Source organism: Protopterus annectens, chromosome 6.part1 (genome assembly GCF_019279795.1).
Source record: "Protopterus annectens isolate FY-2018-M chromosome 6.part1, PAN1.0, whole genome shotgun sequence".
Lineage (NCBI taxonomy): Eukaryota > Metazoa > Chordata > Ceratodontiformes > Protopteridae > Protopterus > Protopterus annectens.
In genome coordinates, this window is record NC_056738.1 from 21,654,509 (window position 1) to 21,666,822 (window position 12,314).

General features: G+C 38.3%; 1 protein-coding gene across 2 annotated transcripts in view; it reads right to left on the reverse strand.

Annotated features, from left to right (window-relative positions):
* The window catches only part of LOC122805364 (mitogen-activated protein kinase kinase kinase kinase 2-like), a 1,562,336-nt gene that overhangs the window by 456,585 nt on the left and 1,093,437 nt on the right, over positions 1–12,314 (reverse strand). For both annotated transcript variants that reach the window (XM_044075456.1, XM_044075455.1), the window contains one exon: positions 10,688–10,729. In XM_044075456.1, coding sequence (XP_043931391.1) covers positions 10,688–10,729 — 42 coding nt within the window. The remainder of the gene's footprint in view (positions 1–10,687; positions 10,730–12,314) is intronic.

A 12,314-nucleotide genomic window follows, 5' to 3' on the forward strand; every position in this document is an offset into this window, starting at 1 on the left:
TGGCGACCCCTAACCGGGAAAAAGCCGAAAGAAGTCTTATACACAGGTCAGGCATACTTTTATCAACCGGAGGAGAAATTGTGGATAGCAATTAAAAAAAAAGTGGAAGGATTTTATCTAGGAAGGGAAAACAGCAAGGGTCAAGTGGGATAAGCTGATTCTACCAATAGAACAAGGTGGACTAGGATTTCCTAATTTGATGGGGTATTTTACAGCAACACAGTTAAGGCTCTTATACATAGCACAGGCAGAAAACTATAATTCAAAGTGGAAAGGAATGATACTGACACAGGGAGGAAGCTCAAGAAATACGGAGAGATTGGGATTTTGGATGCAGACTCTTAAGGAGAACAACCAAAATCATACAGGGTGTGATATTCATAAAATAGCATGGAGTATTCTAAGAACCAAACCAGCATGAGGATGGAGAAAAGAGATTTTGCCGATAGGGTTGACTGTGGTCAGGGATACAGATAATAGACAAGAGGGGCTGTAATTTATTGGAGAAAACTGGCAAATGAACCAAGGTATTGGAGCAAATAACTAGAAACGGAATGGTAATAGAATGGGAAGAGGCCAAGAATTTATTTGGACTGCAGGTTAGAGACCTTCCCTATCAAGAACTGATATAGGGGTATAGGCGAAGAGAAAGAAATAGGGAGCTCCTAAATGAAAGACCAGCACTGGTAGAGTTTTTAATAGACTCTAGAACAGAAGCTGCTGTTAAAAAAAGGAATAATTAGTAAAGCATGTAAGATATTGCTTGATAATTTAAGAATCAATCAGAGGAGCTTAGAAAGGCTTGGGAAGAGAGATTGGATAAGCAATTCACAAAGAGACAATGGGGGGATATATGTATATCTCCCAAATATGCAACAAAGTCTAGAAGATATAGGATCTTTGCCTGAAGTGTTTACATAGGTATTTTTATACCCCAAGTAGACTCCAAAGAAATTTTCCTCAAGTGGAGAGCAAATGTTGGAGGTGTGATGGGCAAGAAAGAGGTGACTGGGAACATACTTTTTGGAGGTGCGATCAGCTGGCAGACTTTTGGGATTCCCTGTGGACCACTCTGTCAGAGATGCTGGGTGAGCAGATTGGACTGGGGAGATGATTTTTTTGAGTTATGCTACAGAATCGGAATTGCCTAGACATAGTAAAGCCTTGCTGAGTCTAATTATGGTGGCTGCTAAAAAAGCAATTACTAGAAAATGGAAATCAAAGTCTAGGCCAACTTTACTAGAAGTAGTGAATATAATATCAGAGATAAAACAACTGGAATTAGGATCTTTAGATAAGGAGGGAGCAAACTACATAGGATAAAATGTGAATTGTGGGAACAATATATGCAGAGCAGGAATGAAGTTTAAGAGGCAGGATTTGAACAAGCTATATAATGCTTAACTGAAAATGACTGGATGGTTTATAAGTGATGTATAATGTTTACAACTACAGTTGTTTCAGTGGTGTCTGTGATGTGAACTGTTTGCAACTAATGTGATATCATTTTGTATGTTTTTCATTTATATAAATGCAAGATTGCCTTTGTCATATGTGTAAATTTAATAAAGATGTTTGAAAAAAAAAAACAGTCAACAGAATATTATATTCTTAAAGTCGCTAAAAGTAACTATGCCAGCACAGGAATGGAGAAAGGAAACTCTGCCACTAGGGATAATTGCAATTAGGGGTACAAAGAATAGGTAAGTTGGGGGCAGGAATTTACTGGAGGAAGCTGGCAAATGAACCAAGTATCAGGAACAAATAATTAGAGAAAGAACAGTAATAGAATGGGAAGAAGGCAAGAAAACATTTGGATTGTAGGCTAGTGATAGTCTTCCCTATCGGGGACTGATCTCAGAGTGTAGACAAAGAGAAAGGAATGAGGAAATCCTAAATGAAAGACCTGTACTGCTTTACTTTTTAACTGAATCTAGGACAGAAGCTGCAGGGACAATTGCTAGGGCATAGAAAATATTGCACAATAACTATAGGAATCAGAGGATGTCAGAAAAGATTGGGAAGAGAGACTAGATAAGCAATTCACAAATGACTAATGGTAGGAGAGATGTATGGCTCCCAAATATGCAACAAAATCTAGAAGATTTAGGATTTGTACCTAAAAGTGTTCACACAGACACTTTTCTATCCCAAGCAAACTCCAAATAATTTTTCCTTTGGTAGATGGCAAAAGTTAAAGGTTTAATAGGGAAGAAAGAGTTACATAGGGGCATATATTTTCAGAGTGTCATGAGCTGGCAAACATTAAAAATTCCCTAAAGAGTGCTCCATCAGGAATACTGGGCAAGCAAATGAGTATCACTAAGGAAATGATCTAATTCCCTAAAGAGTGCTCCATCAGGAATACTGGGCAAGCAAATGAGTATCACTAAGGAAATGATCTTGAGCAGGGATACAGGATCTAAATTGCCTATACATAGAAAGGCCTTGTTAAGTTTAATTCTGATGGCTGCCAAAAAAAAAACAATTACTAGAAAATGGAAATCAAAATCTAAACCAACTATACTTGAAATAGTAAATATTGTACCAGAGATAAAAGAACAGGAAGTGGGATCTTTATAAAAGGGTAGGAGTAAATTACACAGAAAAAATTAAAAATTGTGGGAAAAATACATGTAGAAAAATGTTTTGGAAGAAGAATGAGGTTTGAGAGGTTTGAGAGAAGGAAGTAACTAAACAATTTATATAATGCTACTTTGATTATATGGTATAGAACAGTGTGTGTGATGTATAATGTTTGTAAATGTGAACTTGTTATTATGGTTTGATTACTTTTATATAAATTTAAATTTTCCCTACGTCACAAGTGCTAATTCAATACAGTTGTTTAAAAAAAATACTCTCCATAAAAATGATGCACAGTTTAATCACAGCTTTATGGGCTCTATGTATAAATGTATATAGTGAACAGTTACAAATTGGTATACTATTTCTGATAAAATGGCAATTTTAAATACTTTGGTATCCAATGCAATATACCTTTTAAGAGCAAGTCTGATTTAGAATGTAAGTCACATGACAAGAATGATTCAGTGAATCTGAATAAAGGTCTAGTAAAGAAGCAGGTTGATATGTGTATTGTTGTAACTTCACAAGATCTCCATGCTTCAGCTTGATACATTAATAAAACCTTTTCTACTGACAATATCAGGTTTCATTACTGACCTTTACCCCATTTTCCTTATCTGCTCACCTCCTAAAATCAAAAGGGAACACCACCTTTCAATACCAAGAAATAAAATATATAATCTTTCTACAATGATATCCACTTTCAAATAGCTTAACTGAATTCTGGTTGCTCACCTAAACATACAGCTCATGGTTAATTCCTTCAACCAATTTTTCCTAAACATGCTGAACATAACTTCTTTAAATAACTCTTTCCTTTCCTAAACTTCTTGAATTAGGAAAATAAAATCAAGCGATAACAATGCCTCGACTTACATATTAAATCACTTAAGCAGACAGACCATTCTTGGAAGATGTATCATTAGCAAAATACAATGGTCAATAAAAATAAGCCTATAAAGAACTTGGAAACAATGTGAAATCTATACTTATTATTTTCTCCCAGAGCAAACTTTACACAAAAAAATCTATCTGCAAAAGTTTTGCAACAGTGGAACTTAACTATTTAACGGAGGAAAAATGTCTCAATGTATTACCATATGCTACCTTTAAAAAAGTTTGATAGAGAAGTTAATGACAGTCTATTACCCCATCTTTGACAGACAGTGACCTATTGCCCACTGTTACATCTGCTGTGTTTGAGCTGTCTGATACTTCCTGGCCTTATCCTTAATAAGTTAACAGCACAGCAAAAAGAAACCAGTTCAGCTTTGAAACACCTCATACTTGTAAATCTAAAAACTGTCTACACAGGCAATTGCCTGTCCAGTCTATATACGTATAGGCTGCACAGTCAATGTTGCGTACTCAAAAATTGGTAATACTCTATTACAGTCTCTTTACATCAAGATGGAACATGTGCTGATCTGTCAAATGTTCATCCAATAATCCTTCTCTCCTTTGTAGCTAAAATCTTTGAAAAAATGCTTTCCTATCCATGTTATGGTGCATTTGACATCAGTTTTCTCTCCAGTACACAAGATAGCTTTTGACCTAGTCACAGAACTAAAACTGCTAACTAATTTTATTTAATACATCCTAGAAAAATGTAGCAAGGGTAAAACTCCCAATAACTCTTTCTAAGTATCTCAAACACTTTCAGTAATGCTAAAATTATTTCCTTTTCTCTTCTCTACAACATTGTGAGGTACCCAGACAAAGTGTTAACATTTTCACAAGTTACATTTTACAGTGTACCCAAACTATACATGAAATTATGTTAAATCTCTTAACAAGGCTATCATAGTTAGAGTACTACAAAAATCTCGGTTCTCTGGCTTTCTGTAGTTGAGTAGATAGTGTGGCAGCCCAACTAATTCAGCATTCTGATGATTCTATACTAACTCACTCTGTGAAATATGTCTGCTAAGCAACTAATATCTAAAGTAGCTTCAGTCAAATTCAAAAATGCTTAGAATTAATGGGCCTCTTAGACAAAGCAAAGCAACATCACCTTCCATGTTTTATCAAAAAACAATTCTTCTCTTGAGGTTGCCATCACTGACAAACAATTAGGTATAGATGATCATGAACTGAAATGTTTCCATTATGTTAACAAGGCTGTTATTTGGACCACACAGAAATCTGTTTTGTTTTACAGAGTCAGACTGTTTTGGACAGAGCAGGCTCAAATCAATGCAACTTGCATGTACTTACTGTCCCTTTTGCTAGGTTTTTATCCTTACCAATCTTTGTTCTACCCATTTTTCAAATAAACCCATAACTATATAGCCAAATTCTCTATTAAAATGTCATAAAAATCTCACCACTGGAAACCACTAAATACAATTTAGTGGCTTGCATTTAAAAAATCATCTAGCTCCTATTTCTTTTTCTATGTAGCTCAGAAAAAAAAACATTCTATTTTCGTTACAACAGACAGATGCCCAACCAGCTATCCACTCCGCAGTACAACAGTACCTCCTCTAGCCTTGAGTCAAAGCCTCTGCATCTCACTCAGACTCTTTGCTCATAACACCACGGTGATGACACCAGTCCTACTGTGATATCAAAACTAGAATAAACCAACAGACAGCAGTAAGCAAATTTCTCATGCTGCACTTTCAAAATATATAATAAATTAATAATAATAATAATAATAATAATAATAATACATAAAATAAAATCCGCTCTGGAAGTGCATGTGTGACTATGGTGTTATGTAATTCATATGTTCTCTTGCCCTAATGCATCTTTCATCTTCTCTAAAAAAATCTCCTTAATACTGATGACTGCTGATTATATTTTGTGCCTTAAATTCAAAATTCAGATACAGAGTAAAAGCCTGTATATACTGTACACAATCTATATAACACATTTAGTTAATTCCAGTAATACTTCTGAATTAAGTTATTTCAAATACAAGTACTGTGTTTCGACATTTGTATGCTTCATTGTTTTGAATGTTTGTGTGCCTTTTTTCAATGTACACGTGCAACTTGGTGAATATCTGCAATATCTTTTCTCCTGTAATTACAATACGCAGAGCTATTTTCCTTGTGCTTCTGCTAGAAAATGGTTATGTCCTGTTGCATCACCCCAGTCAATGAATACAATACAACCAATAAACACAGACTTCATTTTCTTATGTCCTTATGAAAGGAGCATATTGACTGTAGTCAGCTTTCTGGTTCTTGTATGGAACTAGTTTTTACAGTGCATCAGATCTCTTGGGACAAAAGATTGCAAATATGGGTCTTTTTTGGCACTTGTTGATATCATAGAAAGATTCTGTCAAAAGGCACCCAGCAGTGAATTTCTGTTATCCCAACTCACATTGCTTCCTTTCTAGGAAAACTTTCATTGCACTTCTTTAATATCTCTTAACAAGGGTCCTGCCTGGCCAAACCTGATGTCCTCTAGGGATGCAGCAGAAGAGAAGGACTGCGGTTCATCACTGACATATCAGTCTGACTCCTTCGAAATATAACTTACCACATGTAAAATTGTCAGAAAAAAAACAGATGTACATGCCGACTTTCTTCCTTGTTGTAGATGTTTCAGGAAAATGTGGTGATTTAGGTAACAGCCTGGAAGACCTATGTCTGTATTATGTATAGCATTCACTAGAAGACTGGCATTTGACAAACCTCTGTCAATCTAACACTGTCCACTTGTTTTGACTCTGCTACCTCTCAGTAATATATATTCTTTATTCTTTGACAATTAACAAAAGGCAGTCAGAAACCTACATGCTTAGTTGATGATGCTGCATGTCCAAGCAACTATGATGGGGATTTTTTGGTAATCATAAAATATATTTTTTTGTCTGTGTACTGAAACTATATCATTATTATCTCAACCAACAAAGACGTGCTTGAGCATACTATGTCTAAATGCCCAGAGCTATCTCCAGTTACAATATCTGAGCTCTCAAGCTCACCTTATCTAGTATGTTTGCCAGTGCAGGGGGCTTAATCTGTTTTTCTGTTTGCAATTATTCATCCTTCTAAACTGCTTTTTGTGACAGGTTGCTGGGGAATGAGTCAATATACTAGTAGGAAATACGAGGTAATGCTCTTTTCCTGCATACTGAGTAGACCTTCTTCTAAACAAGGTTCATAGGTAGGTACTAGGCTATTGGCCCTAGGGCCTATATAAGCCTAGACAAACGGTACCCTGGCTTTTGCCACCCAAGAAAATTATTTTCCTGTGCCCCTGTCAAGCAGAGCCACAGAAGTGATCCCCGGGGTGAATTTCCTATCTCCCATCCAATCATCAAGATTTTTCTTGAAGAGTGCTAATGAGGAGCTTTGTTTGATATAGATAGGTAGTTTGTTCCAGAGTAGGGGAAGTCTTTGGGACAGGAATCTATCCCTCCAGCATGTTCTGTTTATTGTGATGACAAGGTTTAGGTCCCTAGAGCATGCAGCTCGGAGGGATTGGGATTTCTTTAAGTGAAGCATGTCCAACAGCTCTGGGTTTGACATAGCTTTGTATGTTAGGCAGAGATCGCCTCTGAGTAGGCGATATGCGACGGAGTAAAGCTGGAGTTTTTTTGAGACAGTCTGCGTAGGGCATCTGTTTGAGGCCAGTAATCTTCTTAGTGAGGTATTTCTGCGGCCTTTTCAGTTATTGTAGATGTCTTGTGAGGTACATACCAAAAGGAGCGCTGTACTCTATAATGGGTCTAATGAGTGATGAGTAGAGGGGAACAATGACCTCATATTCAACCCCTTCTAGCCTCCATTTTCCTGGTCTAATGTCTCCCCTAAATATGTGACTCTAAGGCTTAGGGCATCTAATTTTATTTGCTTTCTTAAAAGCAGTTGAGATTTTTACAGATTTTAGCATCTCGTACTACCCCTAAGAAAGACAAGCAGCAAGTGTGGAAATACTTCTAGACTGCCTGCTAATCCCACACTTGCTAACTAACTTGCTGGATGAATAAGATATCGCTTATGTAAACATTTTAATCTTTGAACATGCATAAAAGCAACAGTGAATTTTCTTAAGATTATTACAGGTTCATAGGATGATACTAAGCTATTGGCCTGAAGACCCTTACAAGCCTAGCCAATAATTTTGCCCATGATCCCACAAAGTCAGCACCTGTTTCCCCTGTCCAGCAGGGACACAGGTGGGATCCCAGGGGTTATTTTCTGTTTCCCATCCAATCGTCCAGGTTCCTCCTAAAGAGGACTAGAGAGGTACTCTGCTTGACATGGAGATGGAGTCTATTCCAGAGATGCAGGAGTCTTTGGGACAGAAATCTATACCACTGAAAAGTTCTATTAATGTCACAGACCAGGTTGAGGCCTTGCATGCGGGTTACACGAGTGGAGTTAGACTTACGGATATGCAGCAACTCCATCAAAGCTGGGTCTGAGAGGGCCTTGTATGCCAGACACAGGTCACCTCTGAGGAGTCTGTATGAGACTGAGTAGAGGGACAGGGCTTTTAGCCTATCTGTATAGGATAGGTGTTTCAGACCCGGATTTTCCTGGTCAGGAACCTCTGTGGTCTCTCCAGCTGCTACATGTGCTTGGCAAGGTACATGCCAAAGGGGGCACTGTACTCAATAATGGGTCTGATAATGGAGTACAAGGATGTTATGACCTCCCTGCTCCTGGATGCCCTTACTTATGAGGTGGGCCATGTAGAAAGCCTTCTATACAATGGAGGCAACATGGTGGTCAAAAGTCAGGCTGCTATCAACCTGGGTACCCACGTCCCCCCATGAGTGATTGCGTGCTTAGTACATTATTAATGTGATTATTACTGGGGACTCCATTTTCCCGAAAGGGGATAGTGATGCATTTCTTGGCATTCAGTTTGAGGCCATGCTTCTGGTACCAGTCATTAGTTTGGGTAAGGTCCTCTTGGAGGATGCTCCCATCACTAAGGGAATTTAAGACAGTGCCCAGCTTGCAGTCATTAGCAAGCTTGGTCAGCCATAGGCCACTGGTTTTGGCTTGCACCTCAGAACAGTATATCCCAAACAGTAGAGGCCCCAAGACCGATCCCTGGGGATACACCACTCATTACGGGTCTACTACAAGAGGTGGCTTCCCCTATTTTGCCTGAGTGGGTTCTATCAGTGAGCCAGTTAGCTACCCATCTGGTAACATATAGGTTCATGCTTAGCTGGGAGAGTTTATCTATTATGCCCAAGTGGGGAATAGTGTCAAAGGCTTTGGCTAGGTCAAGGTAGGCGGTGTGCACCATCTTCCCCTCGTCCATGGCTTTGGTGACTGTTTCGAAGAAGTCAACCAAGTTTATCAGGTATAATCTCAAAATCTTTGTCAAAATCAAACTGTGTGGGGTCAAGCATTTGGCGGTTGCCAATGTCCTTCTTTATAAGGTCCATGATAATGCATTCCATGGCCTTGTAGATCAGGCTAGTTAGGCTGATGGGTATGTAATTGCCTGGGTCAGTGGGCACTCCATCTTTGTGTAGAGGGATCACAGTGGCTATCCTCCATTTGGCTGGGACGAAGTCAGTGTTCAGGCTTTGGCTGAATAGGGTGCCTAATGGAGCCAAGAGCTCATGCCCGAGTTCATGTAGGATACAGCCAGAGATGTTGTCGGATCCCATGGAGACTGTACTTTTTGCCTTTGAGAGGGCATTAAATACCCTCCCTGGTGATGAGAGGAGAGGGACGGGTGCTGGGGATGTCCTGGTTTACTGATTGGGGGGGGGGGGGTGAAGTTTTCACTTTACTGTCTGCCAGCAGGATGGCTATATCTACATCATTTGTGTATGTGCTATTATTGAGAACCAGTTCTGAGCAGATTTGGGTGTTATCTTTCAGACTGCAGACGTATGTGAAGGCAGCCTTGTGACTGTCCTTAGTGGATGTGACCAATTTGGACTCGAAGTTAGCCTTAGAGGATTTCACCAGTGACCTTATTTGCTTGTTCAGACAAAGTAGAGATTGCTTCCAGCTTGGCACCTGGCCCTTCTTGGTCCTGGACAGCAATTGTTTTCCTTTTATTATAGAGTTTGTTTATTGCTATTGTCCACCAGACAGGTTTTCTCTTCCTTGAAAAAGATGATTTGGTCCTGTCAGGTATTGCTGAATCCATACAACTATGTAGGTGCTCATATAGTTTTTTGGTGCAGGCTTTGACATTAGTGCTAATTCCAACTGAAGGGACGGTGGCTGAGAAGCTGCTTATACCTGCATTCAGGAGATTGTAGTCAGCTTTGACTACAATCTCCTGAGAGATTGCAACTCTTAGCTCATCAGAGACATTTAAATTTCAACAGGTTGACTTTGTATGATGGGAAACACAGCTGTGACTGAAGTGTTCTGATGCAGTGAGAAGAAGTGAAGACAGCTTGAGGTAATGACGGACTTAAGGTGGGTGCATACCATCTAACGCAACTGTGCTTAGGCACAAGAGAGGCATTAGCATATTACCAAATTTAAGGGAAAGGTGTACTTAAAAAAAGGCTGAGGACTCGCTGATCAAGGAGAGTGGAAAGTGCAGTTCCCATACTGCTTGTTATAAAAGAGTCCTCCTTGAACTAACAGAAGGTCAGCAGCACAGAGTGAAAGTACACACTGTGTGAAAGAATAGAAAGTCAGATGTGAAACAATATAAATGTGCAACTTAACAGGCTGGTAGGTGGTATACAGACGAATAGCTAGTCCTGGCAGAAAGTGGGAGAACTGGTAGACATAGGGAATTTAATACAGATATAAGAAAATACTGTTTCACAGAATGGGTGGCATAAATTCTGAAAGGTGATGTAAAGGAAGGATTAGACCTACAAACTGTTTCAAAAGCATCTGACACAAATGGAACGCCTGTATGAAAAAGGTGTGTAAGAAAATGCAGGTAAATTTACCGAGCCAAAATTCTTTTACTGGCATTTTCATAGGTTTGCAAATTCAAATTAATACCAGTTCTGAACTTTTAAGTCACAACATGCGCAGCTCTACAAATTGCTACATCAAGAAGACCAAGGAAAACTACATCATTCAACTTAGGTGAGGTATGTTGGGTATGTAAGCAAATGCAATGCTTTACAATAATGTAACTGAAACAAAATTAAGTTGTAAGTAATTCTGATAATAAGCCTACTTACATGAACCTTTGGTGTTGGTGGAAGGCCATGGCACACCTGTCTCTGCAAAATAGAAGGCAAACAATAAACCACAACTGCTCTAAACAGCACTAGCATTGCATACAGTCTCTACAAGCAGCTTTCACAAATGCAAATAGACTTATTCAAAGAAATTATTCAGGAACATAGTTAACACCATAAAGACCATCCCATTATCAAGCTTCACCACAAAACAGCTGAAAAGAAATCCATATTTAAGCAGATGGCCAACAGGGTGAAGCACAGAAGATAAAAAGGAAAATCTATGTATTTAGCCACTTTAAATATTAAATACTACACACTTTACATGACAAAATATCTTATATTCCTTAATTTTAAGAAGTTGTTCTGTAAATAAAAAAGTACATCTTTAATCTACTTTTGTATCACACTGGCAATTTCCAAGAACTGGTGTTCAGTCCTATTCACTGGTTGCTATCTGTGCATTTCTGCATGAGTTCATATAAGTTTCCTTGTTAGTTAAAGCCAATACTGTAAATGGTTCTAAATCATTTCATGAAAACACAGAGATGGAATTAAAGTCTAACAAATAAACTATGTAAAAGATATACTTCTTAAAAGAAAAAGGCATCCCTCAGTGCAAGCAAATCAGCATAATGGGTGAGCTCAATGACTAAAATGCAACTCTAATACAGCAACACTCATGACTTGGGGAAACCTGCTGTTTGTCGACAGCCTGCTGATCAACAGAAGGTTGTCCATGTCTTGCAATGGCAGTTACTCTCTGTGAAGAGTAAGTAGAAGAGTGCTGCTTTGTATCACTTTATCATTTTCTCTAACTTTGCACAATCACACAGTTCAAGGCTCTAACTTTATAAAATCTCAAAGTTAGCACATTTACAGTTTGACGAACTGGAGCCCCAGAACAGGGAATGCAGGAATCTAATCTTCCTGCAAAAATTGATTTTGTGTTTTGTGACCTTGGAAGTGTCATTGTTTTGACTGACAAACTTCCAATGTTTTATTTTTATTAAGTGCTTTGGGGTTAAATAATGGAGTGTCACTCAAATCAGACAAGATTGTTTATAGTAAATCTGTAAGTGTGATTACAGCAGTTTACCTTCAGAAGGTCGACCCAGACCCCATCAAATGATGGGATCATCGACCTACTTCTGCGAAAGTGACAATGTCGAATTCCGACACTGTCGAAATATGACTTGATGCAAACCTCGAAATGGGCTTTAACATGGGTTGAGATCGGGTTCGAAATTGTCGCCATTCAGCCTCCAGCCTTTGACTTACGTGGGTTTGATCGAACCCACTTTGAACTTCTGATAGTAAACGGATTACGACAATAGCAGACCAATACTTGTGAAAAGTATCTACATTCATTCAAAACTACCAAATAACACTAAAAATACATTTTTGCTGGGGTCGACAAATACACACACACACAATTTATATGAGTATATGCTGATTATATATATATATATATATATATATATATAAGATACAAAACTGGAAAACTTTACAATAGAAAAAATAACAAGACTAAGAAGAAAAGTTAAAAAAAAAAGAGATGAGTAATGGAGAAGTCAAAGAAATAGAAATTGAGGTTATGGAGCAACTACAAAGAGAAGGATTCAGT